General features: G+C 39.7%; 1 protein-coding gene across 1 annotated transcript in view; it reads left to right on the forward strand.

The window, feature by feature from the left end:
* The window catches only part of ZSWIM5 (zinc finger SWIM-type containing 5), a gene marked incomplete at both ends in the record, with an annotated part of 260182 nt that overhangs the window by 156864 nt on the left and 75756 nt on the right, over positions 1-27562 (forward strand). The window contains one exon of the mRNA XM_082669091.1: positions 24131-24487. Within this exon, the coding sequence (XP_082525217.1) occupies positions 24131-24487 (357 nt within the window). The remainder of the gene's footprint in view (positions 1-24130; positions 24488-27562) is intronic.

Here is a 27562-nt window from a genome sequence, read left to right on the forward strand (position 1 = left end):
TATTTATAATTCTTCCAGTTCTAACCAATCAGGTGTCATTTTTAACCATAATGTTGCTTAGGAACATAGTTGACATTTTACCTTTTCCAGGTCTTCAGGGAACACAGCTAAGATTTTAATCAAAGGTCAGGGCTTCCCTGGTGGCGCAGTGGTTGAGAGTCCACCTGCCGATGCAGGGGACACAGGTTCGTGCCCCGGTCCTGGAGGATCCCACATGCCGCGGAGCGGCTGGACCCGTGAGCCATGGCCGCTGAGCCTGTGTGTCCGGAGCCTGTGCTCCGCAACGGGAGAGGCCACAACAGTGAGAGGCCCGCGTACCGCAAAAAAAAAAAAAAAAAGGTCAAAGTCTCATCAAGAAAGGGAGTTTTGTTAACCCTTTACCCACACACATATTAACCCATTTATACCTCACTACAACAAAATAAAGTAGTTAATATTATTATCCCTTTTTACAGATAAGGAAACTGAAGTACAGAGAAGTAATGTAACTTACTCAGGGTCACACAACTATTAATAAAGATGCTAGAACATGAACCCAGGCAGTATGACTCCGGCATGTACACTCTTAATCATTGTGTTAGGCAGAATAATAGCCTTCCAAAGATGACCACCTCTCAGTCACCAGTGGTAAAGAGGAAGTAAGATTACAGAGGATTAAATTTATTCATCAGCTGACCTTGAGATGGGAAGATTATCCTGGATTATCCATGTAGTCCCAGTGCAATCACAGTGGTCCTTATAAGTGAAAGAGGGAAGCAGGAGATACAGTGTCATATTGACACAGTGGAGGTACAGCCATTACTAATGCTAAAGATGGAGAAAGAGGCCACCAGCCAAGGAAAAGGCAAGAAAATGGATTTTCCCCTAGAGCCTCCAGAAGGGTTGCAGCCTTGCAGACACTTTGTTTTTGGCCTCACCAAGTGGCATGTGGGATCTTAGTTCCCCAGCCAGTGACCGAACCCGTGACCCCCTACAGTGGAAGCGCAGAATCTTAACCACTGGACCACCAGGGAAGTCCTGCAGACACTTTGATTTTAACCTAGCAAGACCTGTTTTGGACTTCTGACTTCTGGAACTATAAGATAATAAATTTGTGTTGTTTTAAACCACCAAGTTTATAGTAATTTGTTACAGCAGCAATAGGAAACTAATACAATCACTGTATTACTGCATCTCACATACTCTACTTCTTGCTGCCAGGCCATCCCACATTGCTGGTTTGCTTCTGCATATGACATTCTGCCTCCTTTGCCCACTTCTGGAAGCCCTTTTCCGGCCCCCTCTTCAGTCTAGATTGGTTGTTTCACCCCTGTGTTTCCATCTCACTCTATAGCACTTCTCATGTTGCATGTCAGGTAATGTAGATCTTAGCTACCTGTCCACCTCCTTTTCACGTTTCCAGATTTAACTCAAATGTCACTACTGCCTGGAAGTCTTTCCTGAACCCTAGCCCCTCAGCCTGGACTAGTTGTTCCTGCTCTGTTTTCCTTTAATACCACTTAGTGATCTTTGTCATAACATTTACTTTCTCAATTATAAATGTTTACTTGTCTGCTCTCCCACTAGACACTGTACCTTCTTATCTTAGTATCCTTGGTACCCAGCCTAGTACCTGCACATTTAAGAGCTTAAATAAAGTTTGATGAATGAATCAATGAATCAGTTATTCTATCACTTAGAATTGCCGTTGGAATATTATATTCATCCTGAGGTTGAAAATCTATTTTTTTCTTCATCAGAGTATGAAAAATAAGAAAAATAGCTCACTGTGGCTGCCATCACAAATATGGTAATAACCCTGCTGATCTGAGGTTTATCCCTTTCAGCATTCATTGCCTCAAATGATCATTAAATTTTAGCACTATTTCCCTAGATAACAACCTGATTGTTTTTCTTTTTCCCTTCAGTTTTGCATGAGGAAAAAATCAAATATTTTACCTGGCATAATGTTTTGGTGTAGACTGGGATTCCACTGTACAGTCTTAGACCTTTGAGCCAAAGAAACTTCTTTGGCTCTTAGTCTTTGTGGACCGTCTAGATTTTTATCTTTTAGCTACCTCTCAGGTAAGAGTATTTCTATTCATCTTCCAGGACTCTGCACTTCCATGCCTACAAAAACATTCTACAGCCCTCTTCTTCACTGTATTCTTGGTTTTGAGAGTCCCGACATGAACCACAGAGGAACTCTTGAATATAGACCTGGGTTATAGGGGAGAAAATTTCATCTAGCTTTTTTGTTTCTCCTACAGGCTTCTCAGTAAGCAACTTTGCTGACTCACAGAAGGAAGCTTTTCTTTTCCTTGATGTCTATACCTTCTGAGTTCTAATGTGCTATAATTCTGAGACTAAGCCAGAGTACATTGGACTTTAGCTCAGATCATGACTTTTATAAACAAATTTAAACTCAGTTTAAAGAAGAGAAAAATAAATTACATCACACAGAGCATAAGAACCCATAAATGCACAATTCACAATTTAGATATTCCAAAGGTGATTCAGGGAATCTTTCTAAAGAAGTATACACAAGGAGGAACATTCTGGTTAGCAGTTTTGTTCTCTGCCTTTGGGGTTGGAGCAGCAAAGGAGTTAAAAGTCATATGAGAACAGTGGGGACGGGACTTCCCTGGTGGCGCATTGGTTAAGAATCCGCCTGCCAATGCAGGAGGCACAGGTTGGAGCCCTGGTCCAGGAAGATCCCACATGCCGTGGAGCAACTAAGCCTGTGCACCACAACTACTGAGCCTGCAAGGCACAACTACTGAGGCTGTGTGCCACAACTACTGAAGCCCAGGTGCCTAGAGCCCGTGCTCCACAACAAGAGAAGCCACTGCAATGAGAAGCCCGCGCACCGCAACGAAGAGTAGCCCCTGCTCAGCGCAACTAGAGAAAGCCCGTGCGCAGCAACAAAGACCCAATGCAGCCAAAAATAAATATAATAAATAAATAAATTTTAAAAAATTAAAAAACAAAAGAACAGTGGGTGCAAGGAAATGCTGGCCAATTGATGGGATTGTACAGTAAGAATGTAATTTTGATTCAGAAGAGTTGCTGACACTGGAGATTTTTCCAGTGGAGAACTGCTCCTTGGATCCAGTGGATGATGTGAATGCATTTAGAACCCTGAGTGAAGACCTAATGAGAATGTCTTCTTTTTGATTGGTGTTTATATGGAATCAGGTTACTGTAGAATGTGGAAAAATGCTTTTCTCCAGTTTCTAAACAAAATGAAAAGCATTGTCCTAATTGAATTTGTTTTGACATCCTTGCTGCCCCACACAGGTCAAGTCTCAAGATGGAACAAAATAATAAAGCTAGAGGGTAATATGAGGCCTTGACCAAAATATCGTAAATGTTAGGAATGGTGTTCTTACTAGCACATGAAACCTTTAAATAAAGAATGTTGTGTGGGATATACATTCATCTCCATATTAAAAAGACCATGTTGGAAATAAAATGTCATGGAGTTTAATAACAATGAGGATTAAGATTGCCTGAAAATTAGTCTTTTGATTGCTGTAAGAATTTGATTACAGTTCAAATGATATTTATGCATAGGCATTTTCTTTAAATCATTTGAGGTTCAGGCTCAGCTCAAAATGAGGGGGTCTTTAGATATTGGAATAAAGGAGTTAACTGCAGTTATAGTCGGAATACTAACATAATAATAACATTTTTTGAGTATTTATGGTATGCCAGACACTATTCTAAGTGCTATATATTACCTCATTTTAGTATAATTTCAGTATATTCTGATGACTTGATTCAGTGTATACAGTCTCAAAGAAGCAGCCAGAACTTTTTCCTCTTGGAAAAGGATATCTGGGTAATTTTTAATGCTTTAATATAAATCTGAATACTCTTTCGAAGACTCTCAAAAATAAACAGTTCATCACTCAATATTGTGGTTGATCAAAAACACCTATGGGTATCCTTTTCTTTTTGTGTTTTGTTTTTTTAAAAAATATATTTATTTAGCTGTGCCAGGTCTCCATTTGCGGCACGCGGGATCTTCGTTGCGGCATGCAGGATCTTTTAGTTGCGGCATGCAGGACCCAGTTCCCTGACCAGGGATCAAACCCGGGCCCCCTGCATTGGAGTGTGGAGTCTTAACAGCTGGAGCACCAGGGAAATCCCTCCTTTTCCTTTTGAAAAACAATTTATTGTTTGATTTTTATTTTCCCCCATTGATATAGACTACTAAATGGAGTAAAGTAATTTCTGAAATCATTTTACAATTGTATTTTGCCCTTTTCTCTGTTCAAATCAATAACCCAGGTGGTAATTATTAGCCTATAACATCCCTTTTGGCAACATGTGTACCTTGTATATGTACACATTGTTTCTGCGGATAACTGCTTAAAGGGTGTAATATTTTTTCCCAATCTGTGAACTGAGGAGCGAATCTGATCTGCAGTTCTGAATAGATTGATTGTCCATCAATATACAAGACAGCTTGTTCTATAAGTCTTCTGCTCCACAGAGTGGTTGGGGTAGGGGGAATGAATTTATCATGAATTTATCATTTTTAAAGTGATTATGTTTTATGCATATTAGATTTGTAAATGAATCTTCCGGACAAATCATTCCCATTTTATTTTTTCTAAATAAAATGTTTCTAAAATAACAAAAAAATAATTTAATCTTTTAAAATATACACCTAATCCCCTTAATAGAGATCCAAGTAAAAGAGTACTGGAAAACTAGGTAATGCACGGGTATCTCTAAGTGAGTACCTGGGCTTGGGAAGCCTCATTGTTCTTTAACTGTGTTGCTGGGACAGATGGAGAGCGGAGACCATTGCTTGCTGAAGCTGATGCTGAGAAGGGCCTATGACTGCTCTTCAGAGGTTAATACAAGGAAAAACCTCTTGATTTGCCAGAGGAGTCTGGGAGGGGAGCAGATGGCCACAAGAAGGGCCCTCCAGCTTACTCAGCTGCTCTGAGAAGCTTAGGGTGACCTCTCTAATACAAACAAACCAAATAGCTCTCAGGGTAATAGGGCAGCATCATTTGTATTCCCGAATAACAATACTGCTCCTCACTTTGCAATCTCTTGCACCCTCACCCAGTCTGTGGGCGCCATCTGCTTCTTGTGAACTTATATAGGTGCTGGCTCTGGCCAGTTGGGATCACTATTGAATGATAGCAAACACATTTCTCTGGGAAATATGTTCTTTACAAATTACTTTCACATGAATCTGGTAGGCATATAAGTATTACAATGTCTATTTGCATAATTAAGAAACTGAGGCAAAGAGGAATTGAGGGGTATTGGAATTAGACCTCAAGCACCCTGATTCTTTAGCTCTGTATATAACAGTGTGAGTCCACAGAGCCATTCCAGTGCTCTTGTTTAGGCAGTAGTTACCCAGCTTTTGAGTCAGGTTTTCTAGAAGGGAAATTAGTTATTTTGAGGATGTCACTTGCACTGTTTTAAGCCTTTGTGTGACTACCATTTTGCTAGGTGACAGAAAGGAAAAAGAGTGGCTGCTAGTATACTGCTTTGGCCTTCCAGGAGACAAGAATTAAGTGAGAAAGTCTAATCTATACTACATAGTTTCATCAAAACCAAATTTATTCAAGAGGAAAGCGTTCTCATTCAAAGGAGTTACCTAGTTTGTATATCTGTGTGTGTGTATGCACTTAAACTGACTATAAGAAAAATTATTCTTTTTGTAAACCACAGCTCTCCTTTTCCCTGCCATTGGCTGAAACTACATTCATTTTCATGCATTAGCACCTGCTCAAGGGTCTGGTGAATCAAAAGAGCAATGAGCAAAGTGGTTTTAATTGCCCAAGCTTTACTAGAGGCTTTCTTGCACTCGGAAACACAAAAGACTTTGAATGGTGTCAGAGGGCTGTACTGAGAAGTGCTTTCCTTTAGAACTTTCAGATGATTCACTCACTGTGCTGAGACATTGTCTTGTACAGATAAATTCATAAACCTATCTTCATTCCAACTGTGAGAGCATCACAGAGCACTTGTCAGTTTCAGTTGCCTTGAACAATTGCCCAGGAAATCAGGCAAACATCAGAGTTTACTGACTTGTCATTAGAGCATCTTTGTAGAACTGTGCTTGCTAATTACTTTTATAAAATTTTGTATACATAATTTAAACTGCATAGTCATATTCCATATATTGTACTAGCTAAGAGTGCAAATCCCAACTCAACCTTTTACAGCATGTGTGCTCTTAGACAAGTTCCTTTACCTCTCTGAGCCTCAGTTTCCTCATCTGAAAAAGGTGACTAATAAATAAACCTATCTTGTAGAGCTGTTGTGAGGGTTTAATTAGTTAATACATGGAAAGTATCAATACTTAGAACACTGTCTGGCACATAGTAAATATCCAGTAATTGTTAACTAATAAATTGCTCATAGTTTATATTTTAGAAAAGAGTTCGAAAATTGGCAGAAGCATAACAGCTGTCCATTTGAGGCATAAATATGAATTATGGAAAATAATCTTATGCTTCACTATTATTAACTTGTTACTTTGCTCACCATCCCAGCAAAATTGTTTAATTATTCACTGATTTTTTTAAATCATAAAATCAAGAATTTTGTAAACATGCTTAATTCTCTGTGAATCATGAATGTGGATATATAAATTAAAGATTCAGTCTAGTGTTCATTTATTCATTCATCCATAAACAAATACTTATGAAACCCTTAAAATGTGCCTGAAATGAAAATATAGAGGTGAAAAAGATATAACCTCTGCTTTCAAGGAGTTCACAATCTAAAGGGAAAAGGCAAATATAAAAACTATTAATTACACTGATGTCAAGTGCTGTAAGAGATATGACTGATAAAAATTGAGAACTCAAGAAGAAGCATTTAATTCTCCAGGGAGATCAGGGAAGGTTCCCCAGTGTAGGTATCATTTGAGTTGAGAATTAAGGATAAGGAGGTGAGAAGGTCACACCTGGTATGGGGACATAGAGGCTAAGAAAACACTGCATAGTCAAGAATCTGCAAGTAGTTTAGTGTGTTTAGTGCTTTGAGAAGTGGCAGGAAGCAAGTCTGAAGAGATATAAAGAGGCCACATCATAAGTTTGAACTTTACCCTATAATCAGTGAGGAACCATTTGAAAGATTTTAAGGAAACATTTTTATAAATGTTTTTTCTATGCCAGACTCTGTGTTAGATACCAAGACTGTGAAATGAATAGGTCACAGTTTAGTAGGAATGACATGATTTTGTTTTAGGAAGATCATTCTGCTGATGTTATGGAAGGTGGGTAGAGGGAATAAGACTTGCAGGCAGGAAGATTAGTTAATCCAAGCAGGAGATTATTATGATCTTGGGCTGAGGCAGTGTTAGCGGAGTTAAAGGAGAGGCACTAGAATGGAGAGATACTTAGGAGGCAGAATCCACAGGATTTAGTGACCCTCTTGGATATGGAGCAGAGGCAGGAGCTAGGATGCATCCCAGAGCCATGGCTCCTGCCTGCTTCTCCAGCCTCATTGTATGCCCCTTTATCTCGCTCCCTGTTGGCTTTCCGATGCTGGTCTTCTTTCCGTTCTTTGAACATTCCATGTTCCTCTTGGCCTTAGCACCTCTGCATAGCCTTCTTTTCCCCTCTGCATATGTACTTTTTGTTTTCTACCTGGAGTCCTCTTTACCACTACTCTGCATTCCCCATCCTTTCACCTAGTTAATTCTGATTTATTCTATAAAATTCTGCTCAAAATGCTAAACCAGGTCAGGTCTTCCATATTATATGCTATTCTATCATTCTGTACTTCTTCACAATTAAAATTAAATAATTTTCTGTGGACTTAGTTGTTTAATATCTGTCTCCCCAGCTACACTATAAATGCCATAAAGTCAGGGATCATTTGGTCTTTTCACAGATATATCCTTGGGACCTAACATAGTAGATCTTAAATAGTTATTAGTTTAATGAATGAATTAACCTTAAGATACTTTTTAAAAAGAGAGAAATTAACATCTTTATGTGTTTTGGCTCTTCAAATTTCTTGTAGTCTCTAAGGGGAAGACATGTGCTGTAACTTTTGGGTTACCAGATTGAATACATTTTGCATATTCTCTGCCATTTGTCCCTGTTAGGATTCCATTTTTCTATCAGTTTGGTAACTTAGTATCATAGTAGCTGACTGTATGTAAACAAAGGATGAAAATTGAATTAGTATGATTTAGCAATGTACTAATTTTTACAAAAAAAAAGTTTAAGGAGCAGTACCAAACATCACTCCGATTTTCCTAAGCCAGGAAAATGAAGTTGGTGTTTGGGAAACACTATAATAGAAATAAAATGTGGTTGTTAGGAGCTTAGACTCTGAAGCCGGAATGCCTGGGTTCAAATCCTAGCTCTGCCATTTACAGGCTGTGTAAACTTAGGCAAATTGAATAATTTCTCTAAGCTTCAGTTTCTTCACAAAAAATGGGGATAATAGTACTAAACACATAACATTGTGGTGAGGATTAAATGATGCAATGTTTGTAAAAGAACACATGGTAAGTGCTCAAAAACTGTTAGTGATTAAAAGTTATTTATTTTGGTTCTTTTTAGATCAAAGTAAGCAATTTGACTGTATTCAGGAAGTATATTAATTTGAAGGAAACTCTTCACAAGTTTATTTTTCCTAGTCTTTAAAGCCTAAAATGTTTCAGAATGTGAATTTATGGTCATTTTAATTTCTGTTATCATGACTATAATCGTGTAAATGATTACAAGCTGCAAATTGCATAACATCTCTGGGCCTGTTCTTCATCTGTGAAATTATTATCTCTTCGGTCCTTTATTAGTTGATTCTGGGTAAAATGCTCTCTTGTGAACTAAACTGTAAGCTCCATAGGCACAAATGTTAAAGTTTCTTCATTTAATATGATTCAGTTTATCACTTTGCTGTACATCTGAAACTATCACAACATTGTTAATCAACTATACTCCAATGTAAAAAACAAAAAAACATGATTCAGTTTAGCAACTGGGGCACCAGATAGAGTTTCATATGGAGGTGATATTTGAGCAAAGCCATGAAGAACATAGGATTTCCTTATTTGGGAAAGAGACATTTTATTTATATTTTCCTCAAGTATAAAACTGGTCCTTGGTACTTTCTGTTTAGTCCAAGGTTGGGTCCAGCCCATGCCCTGGATTCCCCAGCACTGATGCTGGAAAAGAAATGTTAAGTAAACAATTTCAGTCTTTTCAATTTCCTCTTGTGCCACCGTTTAGTTTAGAAGGCAGGAGAATAAGAGCTCTTAAGCCATGAGCACTCCTGGAGTTTTTTGTGGGGGCTGCGTTGGGTCTTTGTTGCTGTGAGTGTGCTTTCTCTAGTTGCGGCAAGTGGGGGCTACTCTTTGTTGCGGTGTGTGGGCTTCTTATAGCGGTGGCTTCTCTTGTTGAAGAACATGGGCTCTAGGCGTACAGGCTTCACTAGTTGCAGCACTCGGGCTCAGTAGTTGTGGCGCACGGGCTTAGTTGCTCCACAACACATGGGGTCTTCCCGGACCAGGGATCAAACCCATGTTCCCTGCACTGGCAGGCGGATTGTTAACCACTGCACCACCAGGGAAGCCCCCACTCCTGGATTTTTAACAATTTCTTGCTAATCTTGAAGTTCTCAGAGCTCTTGTTGCACATTTAAGCATGACAAGCTCTAGCAAGGACTGCCTGCAAAGAACTCAGTTATTAGGGGCCTATGAGGCCATTTCTGCACACTTTTTGCATCTTTTCCCACTCCTAAATGGTACTTGGAGCATGTTAAAGGCAAGGAAAACATGGCACACTTATAGGATAACATTCTGGTAGGGCTTACCTCATAGCAGGCATTTATAGAAGGTCATTTTTTTCCTGGAAGCTGAGACATCAGAGCCATTGTGATATGTAGTGGAGTACTGCAGTACAATTTTATTCTAAAATTTCTAAGCAGTGTAGAGGCCAGGTAGGAAAGGTGCCTCAGCCACAGAACAGGAAGTTGAAATTTTTTCAAATCTTTTTCTCAGGGCAAAGCTAGCTTTGTGATTTGGGGGTGGGTTGGAGGGATGCAGTGCTTGCAAAACTAAACAGGAACTCCTTGAAAGTATATGGTGCATTCAGGGCTCACTCAGTGTTAAAGCACTTGAGGTTTTTTTTCCCCCTGTGTATGAAGTTGATAGGGCCACAAGGGGAGCAGCTGCCTGATTGACTGACTGTTTCTTCAAAAAGCCAGGTCTCTAATAGACCCACCATCCCTGACTGCTTTGCACCAAAAGACATGCTGTAAGGAAGAAGGAAATATGGGCATTTGACCTTTACGGCCTACGGGAGCCACTAGTGAAGCAAGCACATGTTGCTTCCCTATGTGCCTGACTACTCCCTCTCCCACCAGTCCATCCATTATCTTAATCATTTCAAGACTTACAACTGATAAAAAGAGACTGTTTTAAAGTCTTTGGGGCATTTTGATAAGCAGGATGATTTCACAATATATGTGTTTTCTTTTTATATTTTAAGAAAATATGAATGAAGGATCATCACAAAGCTGATATTCAGGAAAACTTTGTCTATAAAGTAGTTGTTTTTCCCATGAGTTCTAAGCAATTTTTGTGGTTGTTTCTGTCACATTTTTTGTTAAAAGCCCACCATGTGCCAGGCACTGAGCTAGCCATTTTATGTTTTTTTTCTTATTTTACAGTTTAAGGTGTTAAGAGTCAGAGAATGTGAGAGAGCCAAATTTCTTTTTTAAAGTAAAGCCACCCAAGTGAAATAATATCAATAGATCAAGGCAATGATCATCAATGACTACTAAAACTATTAGGTGAAAAGTTGACGAGGAACTTTATAATGGATGGAGCAGGCTAACAACACCTGAACCCCGTGCTGAATTCTAACAGCACAGGAAGAAAGATCATCGGGCATGATGTGTCTCCTGATGTGATGTATTAGAAAGTATGCAACACAACCTGTGAAGTAATTTTACCAAAACTCTGAATCTGGTCAAGTCTCTCTAGAGCTAACTATTATTTTTCAGTAAATAATTGAAGGGGAAGAGGAAGGAGAAGGAACTTGTAGCTTAAGAGACATTATCAACCAAATGTAATATCTGGACCTTGTTTGTATCCTGATTTGAACAAACTTTTCCTGTTTTTTGCTGTTTTGTTTTTGAAGTCAGTTGTGGAAATCTGAATACTGGATATTTGATATTAAGGAATTATTAATTTTTAGTTCTTGTGGGACTTCCTTGGTGGTCCAGTGGTTAAGACTCTGTGCTTTCAATGCAGGGGGAGCAGGTTTTTGATCCCTGGTTGGGGAACTAAGATCCCACATGCTGCACGGGGTGGCACACACACAAAAAATAAGTTCTTGTCTTTTAGAAATGTATACCGAGGTATTTACTGATGAAAGGATATTTATGGGATTTACTTCAATATAATTAATTGAGGAGGACAGGGAAGGAGCTGGGAGAGGGTAAAGGTTAAACAAGTTTATCTTTGTATTGATAATTGTTGAAGCTGAGTGATGGATGTAGAGGACTCATTATACAGCGTTCCCTCTACTTCTTTGTTTGAAAATGTCCAAATAAAAGAGTTAAAAGGTAAAAAGAGCACACAGTGGATATTCAATAAATACATGCTGATTCAATAGAAATTTTTTATTTTTTATTTATTTTTTATATAATGCAATGTTTCTCTTTTTTTAACATCTTTATTGGAGTATAATTGCTTTACAATGGTGTGTTAGTTTCTGCTTTACAACAAAATGAATCAGTTATATATATACATATGTTCCCATATCTCTTCCCTCTTGCGTCTCCCTCCCTCCCACCCTCCCTATCCCACCCCTCCAGGCGGTCACAAACCACCAGGCTGATCTCCCTGTGCTATGCGGTTGCATCCCACTAGCTATCTACCGTACGTTTGGTAGTGTATATATATCCATGCCTCTCTCTCACTTTGTCACAGCTTACCCTTCCCCCCCCCCCATATCTTCAAGTCTATTCTCAAGTAGGTCTGTGTCTTTATTCCTCTTTTACCCCTAGGTTCTTCATGACATTTTTTTTCCTTAAATTCCATATATATGTGTTAACATACGGTATTTGTCTCTCTCTTTCTGACTTACTTCACTCTGTATGACAGACTCTAGGTCTATCCACCTCATTACAAGTAGCTCAATTTCGTTTCATTTTATGGCTGAGTAATATTCCATTGTATATATGTGCCACATCTTCTTTATCCATTCATCCGATGATGGACACTTAGGTTGTTTCCATCTCTGGGCTATTGTAAATAGAGCTGCAATGAACATTTTGGTACATGACTCTTTTTGAATTATGGTTTTCTCAGGGTATATGCCCAGTAGTGGGATTGCTGGGTCATATGGTAGTTCTAGTTTTAGTTTTCTAAGGAACCTCCATACTGTTCTCCATAGCGGCTGTATCAATTTACATTCCCACCAACAGTGCAAGAGGGTTCCCTTTTCTCCACACCCTCTACAGCATTTATTGTTTCTAGATTTTTAGATGATGGCCATTCTGACTGGTGTGAGATGATATCTCATTGTAGTTTTGATTTGCATTTCTCTAATGATTAATGATGTTGAGCATTCTTTCATGTGTTTGTTGGCAGTCTGCATATCTTCTTTGGAGAAATGTCTATTTAGGTCTTCTGCCCATTTTTGGAGTGGGTTGTTTGTTTTTTTGTAATTAAGCTGCATGAGCTGCTTATAAATTTTGGAGATTAATCCTTTGTCAGTTGCTTCATTTGCAAATATTTTCTCCCATTCTGAGGGTTGTCTTTTGGTCTTCTTTATGGTTTCCTTTGCTATGCAAAAGCTTTTAAGTTTCATTAGGTCCCATTTGTTTGTTTTTGGTTTTATTTACATTTCTCTAGCAGGTGGGTCAAAAAGGATCTTGCTGTGATTTATGTCATAGAGTGTTCTGCCTATGTTTTCCTCTAAGAGTTTGATAGTTTCTGGCCTTATATTTAGGTCTTTAATCCATTTTGAGCTTATTTGTGTGTATGGTGTTAGGGAGTAATCTAATCTAATACTTTTACATGTAGCTGTCCAGTTTTCCCAGCACCACTTATTGAAGAGGCTGTCCTTTCTCCACTGTAGATTCCTGCCTTCTTTATCAAAGGTAAGGTGGCCATATGTGCGTGGGTTTAACTCTGGGCTTTCTATCCTGTTCCATTGATCTATCTTTCTATTTTTGTGCCAGTACCATATTGTCTTGATTACTGTAGATTTGTAGTATAGTCTGAAGTCAGGGAGCCTGATTCCTCCAGCTCCGTTTTTCGTTCTCAAGATTGCTTTGGCTATTCGGGGTCTTTTATGTTTCCATACAAATTGTGAAATTTTTTGTTCTAGTTCTGTGAAAAATGCCAGTGGTAGTTTGATAGGGATTGCATTGAATCTGTAGATTGCTTTGGGTAGTAGAGTCATTTTCACAATGTTGATTCTTCCAATCCAAGAACATGGTATATCTCTCCATCTATTTGTATCATCTTTAATTTCTTTCATCAGTGTCTTATAATTTTCTGCATACAGGTCTTTTGTCTCCTTAGGTAGGTTTATTCCTAGATATTTTATTCTTTTTGTTGCAGTGGTAAATGGGAGTGTTTTCTTGATTTCACTTTCAGATTTTTCATCCTTAGTGTACAGGAATGCCAGAGATTTCCGTGCATTAATTTTGAATCCTGCTACTTTACCAAATTCATTGATTAGCTCTAGTAGCTTTCTGGTAGCATCTTTAGGATTCTCTATGTATAGTATCATGTCATCTGCAAAGAGTGACAGCTTTACTTCTTCTTTTCCGATTTGGATTCCTTTTATTTCCTTTTCTTCTCTGATTGCTGTGGCTAAAACTTCCAAAACTATGTTGAATAATAGTGGTGAGAGTGGGCAACCTTGTCTTGTTCCTGATCTTAGTGGAAATGCTTTCAGTTTTTCACCATTGAGAACGATGTTGGCTGTGGGTTTGACATATATGGCCTTTATTATGTTGAGGAAAGTTCCCTCTATGCCTACTTTCTGCGGGGTTTTTATCATAAATGGGTGTTGAATTTTGTCAAAAGCTTTCTCTCCATCTATTGAGATGATCATATGGTTTTTATCCTTCAGTTTGTTAATATGGTATATCACGTTGATTGATTTGCATATATTGAAGAATCCTTGCATTCCTGGAATAAACCCCGCTTGATCATGGTGTATGATCCTTTTAATGTGCTGTTGGATTCTGTTTGCTAGTATTTTGTTGAGGATTTTTGCATCTATGTTCATCAGTGATATTGGCCTGTAGTTTTCTTTCTTTGTGACATCCTTGTCTGGTTTTGGTATCAGGGTGATGGTGGCCTCGTAGAAGGAGTTTGGGAGTGTTCCTCCCTCTGCTATATTTTGGAAGAGTTTGAGAAGGATAGGTGTTAGCTCTTCTCTAAATGTTTGATAGAATTTGCCTGTGAAGCCATCTAGTCCTGGGCTTTTGTTTGTTGGAAGATTTTTAATCACAGTTTCAATTTCAGTGCTTGTGATTGATCTGTTCATATTTTCTATTTCTTCCTGATTCAGTCTTAGCAGGTTGTGCCTTTCTAAGAATTTGTCCATTTCATCCAGGTTGTCCATTTTATTGGCATAGAGTTGCTTGTAGTAATCTCTCATGATCTTTTGTATTTCTGTAGTGTCAGTTGTTACTTCTCCTTTTTCATTTCTAATTCTATTGATTTGAGTCTTCTCCCTTTTTTTCTTGATGAGTCTGGCTAGTGGTTTATCAATTTTGTTTATCTTCTCAAAGAACCAGCTTTTAGTTTTATGGATCTTTGCTATAGTTTCCTTCATTTCTTTTTCATTTATTTCTGATCTGATTTTTATGATTTCTTTCCTTCTGCTGACTTTGGGGGTTTTTTGTTCTTCTTTCTCTAATTGCTTTAGGTGCAAGTTTAGTTTGTTTATTCGAGATGTTTCCTGTTTCTTAAGGTAGGATTGTATTGCTATAAACTTCCCTCTGAGAACTGCTTTTGCTGCATCCCATAGATTTTGTGTTGTCGTGTCTCCATTGTCATTTGTTTCTAGGTATTTTTTGATTTCCTCTTTGATTTCTTCAGGGATCACTTCGTTATTAAGTAGTGTATTGTTTAGCCTCCATGTGTTTGTATTTTTTACAGATCTTTTCCTGTAATTGATATCTAGTCTCATAGCCTTGTGGTCGGAAAAGATACTTGATACAATTTCAATTTTCTTAAATTTACCAAGGCTTGATTTGTGACCCAAGATATGATCTATCCTGGAGAATGTTCCGTAAGCACTAGAGAAAAATGTGTATTCTGGTTTTTTTTGGATAGAATGTCCTATACATATCAATTAAGTCCATCTTGTTTAATGTATCATTTAAAGCTTGTGTTTCCTTATTTATTTTCATTTTGGATGATCTGTCCATTGGTGAAAGTGGGGTGTTAAAGTCCCCTACTATGAATGTGTTACTGTCGATTTCCCCTTTTATGGCTGTTAGCATTTGCTTTATGTATTGAGGTACTCCTATGTTGGGTGCATAAATATTTACAATTGTTTTATCTTCTTCTTGGATCAATCCCTTGATCATTATGTAGTGTCCTTCTTTGTCTCTTCTAATAGTCTTTATTTTAAAGTCTATTTTGTCTGATATGAGAATTGCTGCTCCAGCTTTCTTTTGGTTTCCATTTGCATGAAATACCTTTTTCCATTCCCTTACTTTCAGTCTGTATGTGTCTCTAGGTGAAGTGGGTCTCTTGTAGACAGCAAATATATGCGTCTTGTTTTTGTATCCATTTAGCCAGTGTATGTCTTTTGGTTGGAGCATTTAGTCCATTTACATTTAAGGTAATTATCGATATGTATGTTCCCATTCCCATTGTCTTAATTGTTTTGGGTTCGTTATTGTAGGTCTTTTCCTTCTCTTGTGTTTCTTGCCTAGAGAAGTTCCTTTAGCAGTTGTTGTAGAGCTGGTTTGGTGGTGCTGAACTCTCTCAGCTTTTGCTTGTCTGTAAAGGTTTTAATTTCTCCATCAAATCTGAATGAGATCCTTGCTGGGTAGAGTAATCTTGGTTGCAGGTTTTTCTCCTTCATCACTTTAAATATGTCCTGCCAGTCCCTTCTGGCTTGCAGAGTTTCTGCTGAAAGATCAGCTGTTAACCTTATGGGGATTCCCTTGTGTGTTATTTGTTGTTTTTCCCTTGCTTCTTTTAATATGTTTTCTTTGTATTTAATTTTTGACAGTTTGATTAATATGTCTTGGCATATTTCTCCTTGGATTTATGCTGTATGGGACTCTCTGTGCTTCCTGGACTTGATTAACTATTTCCTTTCCCATATTAGGGAAGTTTTCAACTATAATCTCTTCAAATATTTTCTCAATCCCTTTCTTTTTCTCTTCTTCTTCTGGAACCCCCATAATTCAAATGTTGGTGCATTTAATGTTGTCCCAGAGGTCTTGGAGACTATCCTCAGTTCTTTTCATTCTTTTTTCTTTATTCTTCTCTGCAGTAGTTATTTCCACTATTTTATCTTCCAGGTCACTTACCCGTTCTTCTGCCTCAGTTATTCTGCTATTGATTCCATCTAGAGTATTTTTCATTTCATTTATTGTGTTGTTCATCATTGTTTGTTTCATTTTTAGTTCTTCTAGGTCCTCGTTAAATGTTTCTTGCATTTTGTCTATTCTATTTCCAAGATTTTGGATCATGTTTACTATCATTATTCTGAATTTTTTTCAGGTAGACTGCCTATTTCCTCTTCATTTGTTAGGTCTGGTGGGTTTTTATCTTGCTCCTTCATCTGCTGTGTGTTTTTCTGTCTTCTCATTTTGCTTATCTTACTGTGTTTGGGTTCTCCTTTTTGCAGGCTGCAGGTTTGTAGTTCCTGTTGTTTTTGGTGTCTGTCCCCAGTGGCTAAGGTTGGTTCAGTGGGTTGTGTAGGCTTCCTGGTGGAGGGGACTAGTGCCTGTGTTCTGGTGGATGAGGCTGGATCTTGTCTTTCTGGTGGGCAGGTCCACATTTGGTCGTGTGTTTGGGGTGTCTGTGGACTTATTATGATTTTGGGCAGCTCTGTGCTAATGGATGGGGTTGTGTTCCTGTCTTGCTAGTTGTTTGGCATAGGATGTCCAGCACTGTAGCTTGCTGGTCGTTGAGTGAAGCTGAGTACTGGTGTTGAGATGGAGATCTCTGGGAGATTTTCGCCATTTGATATTATGTGGAGCTGGGAGGTCTCTTGTGGACCAGTGTCCTGAAGTTGGCTCTCCCACCTCAGAGGCACAGCACTAACTCCTGGCTGCAGCACCAAGAGCCTTTCATCCACAGGGCTCAGAAGAAAAGGGAGAAAAAGTAGAAAGAAAGAATTAGTAGAAGTAGGAAGAAAGAAAGAAAGGAGGGAGGGAGGGGGGAGGTAGGATGGAAGGAAGGAGGGTAGGAAAGAAAAAAGAAAGAAAGAAGATAAAGTAAAATAAAATAAAGATAAAATATAATAAAGTCATTAAAATAAAAAAAATTATTAAGAGAATAAAACCCAAAAAACAACAAAAAAAAAACAGATGCATAGAAAACCCTGGGACAAATGGTGGAAGCAAAGCTATACAGACAAAATCTCACACAGAAGCATACACGTACACACTCACAAAAAGAGGAAAAGGGGAAAAAATCATAAATCTTGCTCTCGAAGTCCACCTCCTCAATTTGGGATGATTCGTTGTCTAAAGGAGGGAAGGAAGGAAAGAAAGAAAGAAGATAAAGTAAAATAAAATAAAGTTATTAAAATAAAAAGTAATTATGAAGAAAAAAAATTTTTAAAAAAACAGACGGATAGAACCCTCAGACAAATGGTGGAAGCAAAGCTATACAGACAGAATCTCACACAGAAGCATGCACATACACACTCACAGAAAGAAGAAAAGGGGAAAAAATCATAAATCTTGCTCTCAAAGTCCACCTCCTTAATTTGGGATGGTTCGTTGTCTATTCATGTATTCCACAGATGCAGGGTACATCAAGTTGATTGTGGAGCTTTAATCCGCTGCTCCTGAGGCTGCTGGGAGAGATTTCCCTTTATCTTCTTTGTTCTCACAGCTCCCAGGGGCTCAGTTTTGGATTTGGCCCCGCCTCTGCGTGTAGGTCGCCGAGGGGGTGTCTGTTTTTCACTCAGACAGGACGGGGTTAAAGGAGCCGCTGATTCAGGGGCTCTGGCTCACTCAGGCCTGGGGGAGGGAGGGGCACAGAGTGCGGGGCGAGCGTGCGGCGGCAGAGGCCGGCGTGATGTTGCACCAGCTTGAGGCGCGCCGTGCGTTCTGCCGGGAGAGTTGTCCCTGGATCCCGGGACCCTGGCAGTGGCGGGCTGCACAGGCTCCCCGGAAGGGGATGTGGATAGTGACCTGTGCTTGCACACAGGCTTCTTGGTGGCGGCAGCAGCAGCCTTAGCATCTCAAGCCCGTCTCTGGGGTCCGCACTGTTAGCCGTGGCTCGCGCCCTTCTCTGGAGCTCCTTTAAGCAGCGTTCTTAATCCCCTCTCCTCGCGCACCAGGAAACAAAGAGGGAAGAAAAAGTCTCTTGCCTCTTCGGTAGGTCCAGACTTTTCCCCGGACTCCCTCCCGGCTAGCCGTGGCGCACTAACCCCCTGCAGGCAGTGCTCACGCCGCCAACCCCAGTCCTCTCCCTGCGCTCCGACCGAAGCCCGAGCCTCAGCTCCCAGCCCCGCCCGCCCCGGCGGGTGAGCAGACAAGCCTCTCGGGCTGGTGAGTTACGGTCGGCACCGATCGTCTGTGCGGGAATCTCTCCGCTTTGCCCCCCGCACCGCTGTTGCTGTGCTCTCCTCCGCAGCTCCGAAGCGTTTCCCCTCCACCACCCGCAGTTTCCGCCCGCGAAGGGGCTTCCTAGTGTGTGGAAACCTTTCCTCCTTCACAGCTCCCTCCCACTGGTGCAGGTCCCGTCCCTATCCTTTTGTCTCTGTTTATTCTTTTTTCTTTTTCCCTACCCAGGTACTTGCGGGGTTTCTTGCCTTTTGGGAGGTCTGAGGTCTTTTGCCAGCGTTCAGTAGGTGTTCTGTAAGAGTTGTTCCACGTCTAGATGTATTTCTGGTGTATCTGTGGGGAGGAAGGTGAGCTCCGCGTCTTACTCTTTACAGAAATTTTTTAAAATTAGGCTTCTACATGTTTGCTTAAATCAGCAGATTATTGATGGCAGTTAGGTTTGCAATGGGAAAGAAATACTACATTGAACCTCTATGTAGCTTTATTCTCAGGAGTAATTAATCTTGAAAAAAGTGTTACTAGGTTATAATAAGGGAAAAAGGAACTCCCAGCAAGGAAACTTACACGGAGCCACCCAGAACCTTTTGCCTTTCAAATGGGTTTAGGCCTGGAGCATGAGCTATACCACTGTTAATACAGCTGATGGAGCCCAAAGATTTACCTAACTCAAATGAACATGATCCCAAGAGCATCATGGACCTTAATCAAAGCCTCTAGGGAGCCATGTCTAACTAGCTTTTGAAAAATATTTTTCAGAAAGTTTCTCAGTTGTTTTAACATTGACCTGCTGTGGAGACAGATGGAATCTAAATTGATATTCAACATTTTGTCTGTAATTCCAGATTAACCTAGAAGTTCAAACCATTACCAATGCTATAAAAATTGAAATTGTAGAATTTCAGTAAACATAGAAGTTATTTTCTAATAATGTTTCTAGTTTTATAGTTGTTTTACAGTTTATATAAATGTGGTGTTGATTGCCATACAACACAGTATCATACAGAGGCAGTATAATGTAATAGTTCAGAGTATGGGCTTTTGAGCCAGACTGCCTGGGTGTGTATCTTGGCTTTGCCACTTACTAGCAGAATGACCTTGAGCAAGTCTCTCTGTGCTTGTTTCCTCATACATAAAATGGGAATAATAATAGTAACCAGTCAGGGTTTTCCAGAGAAACAGAATCAGTAGGAGATAACTGTATATACATATATAGTATATGTTTCCAGGCCATCAGGCTGGTAATTCTTGGTCAGAATCTGATGCTATAGTCTTAAGGCAAAATTTCTTCTTTCACAGAGAAACCTCAGTTTTGCCTATAAGGCCTTTCAGCTGATTGAACAAGACCCACCCACATTAGTAAGGATAATTTCCTTTAGTTAAAGTCAGCTGATTGTAGATGTTAATCACATCTACAAAACACCTCCACAGCAACACCCAGATTAATTAGTATTTGATTGAATAACTGGGTTCTGTAGCCTAGTCAAATTGACACATAAAGCTTACCATTATACCTACTATCAAATTCATAAAAATTGTGAAAATTTAATGAGTTAATGCATGTAAAGTACTTAGAACAGAGCCGAACACATAGGAGGCACTCATAAAGGTTAGCTATTATTATATACTCTTTAAATCCCAAAAGTACTCTGGTTCTAGAAAAGATAATAAGATTTAGTGATAGTTACTATGAAATCATAATATATCTGTGCTAGATAGAACCTTGGAGGTCTTCTAGGCCAGCCTCTCATCTTAAAAATATGGAGGCCAAGGTCCAATCTGTTTTTTGTTTGTTTGTTTTTCCATAAATTTATTTATTTATTTATTTTTGCCTGTGTTGGGTCTTCGTTTCTGTGCGAGGGCTTTCTCTAGTTGCAGCGAGCGGGGGCCACTCTTCATCACGGTGCGCGGGCCTCTCACTGTCGCAGCCTCTCTTGTTGTGGAGGACAGGCTCCAGACGCGCAGGCTCAGTAGTTGTGGCTCACAGGCCCAGTTGCTCCACGGCATGTGGGATCCTCCCAGACCAGGGCTCGAACCCGTGTCCCCTGCATTGGCAGGGAGATTCTCAACCACTGCGCCACCAGTGAAGCCCCAGTCTGTTTTTCATAGTGCAGCCATAGTGATTTTGCTTTTTCACAGTAAGCGTATACAGAGAAAGCCCTCATGTGGCTTACATCTTAATAAGATACCCATAGTTTCTGTCCCAACTCTAACCAATATTCTTATTCATTTTCATGCAGGAAAGGAATGAGAGAATTGGGTTCAGAGACTGTGCTACAGGCCAAGTGCCCCCAAACAAGTAGAAATGTTTATACTCAACTTTTAGATTCAGAGGCTTGGAACCTAACGTTTTCCCACATTGGCATCATTGTCTTATTTGAAATTTTAAAGTAGTTCTTCTAGGGACTTCCCTGGTGGCACAGTGGTTAGGAATCTGCCTGCCAGTGCAGGGGACGCGGATTCTAGCCCTGGTCTGGGAAGATCCCACATGCCACGGAGCAACTAAGTCCATGCACCATGACTACAGAACCTGCACTCTAGAGCCCGTGAGCCACAACTACTGAGCCTGCGTGCCACAACTACTGAAGCCTGTGCTCCTAGAGCCCGTGCTCCACAACAAGAGAAGCCACTGCAATGAGAAGCCCACGCACCACAACGAAGAATAGCCCCCGGCTCACCGCAACTAGAGAAAGCCTGTGAGCAACAATGGAAGACCCAACACAGCCAAAAATTAATTAATTAATTTAAAATAAAAGTTAAAAAATAAAGTAGTCCTTCTATGGGGTCTCTTTTCATCAGGACTTAAGTCATTTCTCAAGAATATACTAAATACTCCTGAGGGCCTGAGGGAAATAAAAAATGTACTTTCTTAGCCCCTGATTTTCAACCACTGTGAAACTTGGCCACTGGGGAAGTTGTCTCATGCCCTTGACATGAAGACCCATTAACAAAAACTGCATAAAAGCATGAATAATAAATCTTTAGGACATTTACAGTTTGACAAAGCACTTTTAAGAGCTAGGCAGAGCAAGGATTATTATCCCCACCTTATTAAAGAGGAAGCTTAGGCTCAAAGTTGTCAAGTGAGTCAGTCGCCCAAAACTACATAGTAAATAACAGGTCGTGGCTGCCTAATTCGCAGTGTAATGTGCTCTCTGTTGTGTTATTCTACTGGCTATGTCCAGGGGATAGAAATCTGGAGAAGAGTTACTTCTCAACTCTGCAGAAGGTTCTCTTCCTTAGTTCTAAAGTGAAGGCAGTCTTTAGCCATACTTAATCACATTTGAATATAACTTTTCTACTTTGCTTTGAACAAATGACGATCAGTATTTTTAAATCTGCAACTAAGTTTAACTGAGAAAAAGCCTCTGTGAAGTTTTAAAAATATACCTGAAAGCTATGAAGTTAGCAAATTAATTTTGATATTTTTCTTACTCTGGAAATTAATATTAACTTTTTCAGTAATGTGCACCTTTCTTTGGATTGGACCTAAATATGCCTTTAGTAATGTTAATTTTGCTAGATTTTATGGGTATGCTTATAAATTTAGGACTTATTCTTACTTTAATTAGCCATAATTATCGAAACTTGAACTTCGGAATGTTTTTTCTCCTCATTTTTTAATTCCGCCAGGTCACGATGGTAGCTCTGAAACTAACATATGCACCTTTTATTATTTGGCAAATATTTCTCCAGCAAATATAAGATTATTTTAAATTGCTTTCCTATTCACAGTGTGGAGTGCAGTAAAACAAGAAAATCTATGAAATTAGCTTCACCTTTGTTCCTGTCTCTATACCGTTTGGTATATTATATTGTAATCATTTATTTGTCTGTGGTTTTTGAGGATAAGGACTTTGTCATGGCATTTTCAGAGGTAGTGTAGTATAAGTAAAAGGAAATAAACTTTGGAGTCAGTCAGACCTGGTTCCAAATCCTAGGTCTATCACTTTCCAGCTGAGGGCCCTTGGGCAAATTTCCTTCACCTCAGTTTACATACCTTTAAAATAAGGAAAATAATACCAACTTCATAAGGTTATTATGACAAATTATTAAATGCACCCGACACAGTTCTGCTACATAATAGGTGCTTCACGAATATTTGACATTCCTCTCCTTTTCGTGTTAGCATCCCTAGGCTAACAGGGATACTTAAAAAAAGGTTTGTTACTGGGGCTTCCCTGGTGGCGCAGTGGTTGAGAGTCCGCCTGCTGATACAGGGGACGCGGGTTCGTGCCCCGGTCCAGGAGGATCCCACACGATGCGGAGCGGCTGGGCCCGTGAGCCATGGCTGCTGGGCCTGCGCGTCCGGAGCCTGTGCTCCGCAACGGGAGAGGCCGCAACAGTGAGAGGCCCGCGTACTGTAAAAAAAAAAAAAAGTTTGTTACTTAAAGTTTTGTTAAACCTTTGTTGAATGACTGAATGATCGTTTGAATACATATTTTGTCAAAGAAGAATCATATTTAAAGAATAAACAGTTATTATAGAATGAATTTTCTATTGAATTTAACTTTTTTCAATTTAGTTGTAACTTAAAAATGTATTCTCTCTACATTTCAAAATTATTGGTGCTGTGTGCTAGTGAGTGGAGGTTAACACTGCATAGTCTCACTGCACCAAGCTCTCTGCTTTCTGCGTCTTATGAGGCTTCTTGCCTTTTAGGTATTCCATGTGGTTACCATTTTGGAAGTGTTTGTTTTGAGGAAGAAATGTTGCCCTTATCTTCCTTGTCTTTCCTTGTGGCATTCTTTTGGTTTCTCTCGTTTATAACGCTCACCTTACTCTAGATTGTACTGACGTTATTTGTAGACTTGTCTTTGGCCACAAAGAGCTCAAAATCTACTACCGAGGTTCTTAACTTATTCAAGGATCTTGAATAATCTTTTTGAGACTATGATAAAAGGTATGAAATGTACTCCCAGAAGAATGTACATATGTACAAACAAAAGTTTTCTTATTAGTTCTGGAGGTTCATGGACTCCAGGGTAAAGACTCTTTTTCTAGATTGTGTGTTTCTTAAGAGCAATACCTGGGGGACTTACCTGGTGGTCAAGTGGGTAAGACTCCACACTTCCAGTGCAGGGGGCCCGGGTCCAATCCCCGGTCGCGGAACTAGATCCCACGTGCCTGCCGCCACTAGGAGTCCACATGCTGCAACTAAGAAGCCTGCAAGCCGCAACTAAGAGCCTGCGTGCCTCAACTAAGACCCGGCGCAGCCAAAACAGATAGATAGATAGATAGATATTTTTTTTTTAAAAAAAGCAATACCTGGGTTTCATTGACCTTTGACAGAGCCTACTGTGTATGTAGGAGATACTCAGCAAATAGTTTCTGAATTTATGAATTTAAATGCAAAATGAAAACCTTCAGGTTTCTTACTACAGAATCTCTAAACGTGTCTTTTTTGTTTCCTTAGGCTTCCATCTCAGTGGCACAGTAACTGAGCCGGCCACTACTTCTGAACCAGCAGTGACTTATAAAGTTGCCATCAGTTTTGATCGATGCAAAATCACTTCAGTGGCGTGTGGCTGTGGGAACAAAGACATATTCTACTGTGCCCATGTGGTAGCGCTCTCACTCTACAGGATCCGTAAACCAGACCAAGTCAAACTGCGTCTTCCTATCTCAGAAACCCTTTTCCAGATGAATAGGGACCAGCTACAAAAGTTTATTCAGTATTTAATCACGGCACACCACACTGAAGTTCTTCCTACTGCACAGAAGCTGGCAGATGAGATTCTATCCTCCAACTCCGAAATCAACCAAGTAAACGGTAATTGTACAACATTTTTGTTGCTAAAAATATATTTTGTTGCTTTATTGCATGTTTAGAGATTGGGATACATTTGCCATTGTAATCACTCAACCTTAATCAGTTCATTCTATCCAAACTATTTATTAACTCTGTTTCTTAAAGCAATCCAATTGTCCACCTCATAAAGGTTTGGCAAAAAAGGACAGAGAATGTTAGAGTTACATATTGATCTAGTTTATGGACTTCATTTGTCCTTACAATCCCTGCCCCAGGAGCCTGGGATATTCAGGAGTGAGAGAAAGCATAAAATAATTAGTGCCATTCAGTGAACTGAAATGGATATGAGAATTCCTTAACATTTCAGGAACCTGCATAGTCAGGGTTATTCCAAAGAGCATCTGCTAGCATTGTGTTTATGAGCTATATAATGGGAGGGTTTATGGATGGAGAAAGATATTATGTTCACTTACTCATTCAACAAGGATATGTTGAGTACCTACACTGTGCAAGTGGTAGCGCTGATTGTTGAGAGCATAAAACAGACATGGTTCCTGCCTTCAAATAGCTTATAATCTAGTAGAAAAGACAGCTAAGTCTGAAATAAATGCTTGCATTTATTATGAAGCCAGGTTGTAGATATTTAATCACAGGAAACCGTTGAAGAATTTTGAGAAGAGGAGCTATATGAGCCAATTTTTCATTTTGTTGGTTAGGTCCTACTATGTTCCAGGCATCATACAAGAGATTTTATACATGTTTATATATGTTAATTCATTTAGTTTTCAAAACTACCCTGTGAGGTAGGTATTATAACCATTTCCATTTTATAAATAAGGAAATTATTTATAACCTAGGCTCACCTGATTTCAGAACTCAGGTTTTTAATGCTTCTCTATACTACCTCTCTATTTTTAGAAGAAACTTTGGTATTAGCGTGAACAAGGCAGTGAGACCAGATGAATGGCCTGTATAATACTATAGTATGTGCCAAAGGGCCTGCTTTTCCCAGTTGCCCAATAGAGCTAATCAAGTCCTACACACAGCCTCACCACTCCTCAGAAATAAGGATAGTCAGACAGGCTTCCAGGAACTCTCGCTAACTAGCCGAAATAATCTTCTGTTGTTTTATCCTCAAAGTTGTAGTGTTTACATGGTAACTGAGCTCTATTTGAGAGATACTGTTAAAGAGTAACTATATATATATATATATATATATATATATATATATATATATATATATATATATATATCTTCTTATCCCACATAGGGAGCCTGTTCTATTTCTCTGACCTCCTTAAGTCTAGAGTTCTTAGGGACCTGAGTTCAGCTCCAGGTCTGTAACACCACAGCTGGGTTATGGCCTACTTTCATGCATCATTCCCACTAGCTCTTTCTCAGAATTTTTGCCTATATCCAAGCTCTCTTGCCTTTTTCTTGAACTAACCACCTTGGTTGAGTGCCTGTATTGCACCTGCCTTGTTCATCACCACTGTCACCAAAGCAACCCTCTTTCCCCTTTACCACTGTGCTGAAGCAATCTTTATTCCTCGTTATACCTCCCATCTCAGCATCTTATTATATGTCTGAAATTAGTCTAAGTTGCCAGAGTGAACTTGAGATGTTATTCTCAACCTTCCCCAGGAACTACTACTTCTGTACCTGTGTTTATTCCAGACTAATATTAGCTTTCTACTCCAGGTACCCTAGTATTCCACAAGGTCTTTCTTAATATATTTCTAATAACCAGTGCTGATATAGGCAGTGATACTGAAAATGATGAGGGCGAGGAGTGGAGATATCTTAGAGGCAAGGTGGACTGGATTCAACATCCAGGTGTGTAGGATGGGTGGGGAGTGAAGAAGAGGAAGATGAGAAAAAACTCAGTTCCATAATGTCCAGCTATGATGGCTGGATTTGACAATAATGTTGCCATTCACTTAGGGAACGTAAGGGGAGGGATAAATTTAGGAGGAAGACGAATTCAGTTTAAGTTTGAGGTGCTTGTAGAACACTGAGGTGAAGATTTCTGATACAAAATTGGGTGTTGGATCTGGAGCTAAGGACAAAAGTCAGAATTTTGGAGTTATTAGCATAGAGATGATCTTTGAAGTCCTGTTTCTGTTCCCTGCTAAATCTATAAACACCTAGAACATCTTCTGTCTCCTCTCTCTCAAGCCCTACTCTTCACCAAAACAGACTTTAAAAAGCAGGAATAAAATTTCTAAAACTGCTAGCTACCTGCTTTTTTTTTTTAATTTTGGTTGTGTTGGGTCTTCGTTGCTGCATGTGGGCTTTCTCTAGTTGCGGTGAGCAGGGGCTACTCTGTTGTGGTGAGTGGGCTTCTCATTGCGGTGGCTTCTCGTTGTAGAGCACGGGCTCTAGGCGGATGGGCTTCAGTAGTTGTGGCACACGGGCTCAGTAGTTGTGGCTCATGGGCTCTAGAGTGCAGTCTCAGTAGTTGTGGCGCATGGGCTTAGTTGCTCCACGGCATGTGGGATCTTCCCAGAGCAGGGCTCCAACTCATGTCCCCTGCATTGGCAGACGGATTCTTAACGACTGTGCCACCAGGGAAGCCCTAGCTACCTGCTTTTAATCCCAGGAATGGATCCAAGTATTGCTCTGCTCCTCATGTCCCTGAAAACTTTTATTAGTCCCTGTAAGTGGTTTTAGCTAGACTTTGCCTTGTCCCCTTTGGATTGGTGATTCAATTTGGACTATCTTTCCAACTGTTCATCTAGCACTGCTCCATGCTCTGTTTGTGATTTTCTCTGGTAACTCCATACCCCGAGATTCTCTGGCATATAGCATCCAGGCTAGGTCTTCAGTTGCTGTTTATCCATACAGAGAGTTTGGATACCAAGAGAAAATTATGATAACTTGAGGAGTTAGGTCAGGAACCATGTCTTACAAATTTCTGAGTCTCCATCACCAAGCATGGTACCTGGAAAATAATAAGGATTTGTTGAATGAATACAACAAATCCTTATTATTTATTGTATTCATGCATATACAGGTGAGGAAACAGGGGCCAGTGTAGGAATTAGCAAAGTAGAATGAGAAATGAGGAGAAGCTAGCAAGTAACTATAAAATTG

Source organism: Grampus griseus, assembly GCF_964374135.1.
Source record: "Grampus griseus genome assembly, chromosome: 1".
Taxonomy (NCBI): Eukaryota; Metazoa; Chordata; class Mammalia; order Artiodactyla; family Delphinidae; genus Grampus; species Grampus griseus.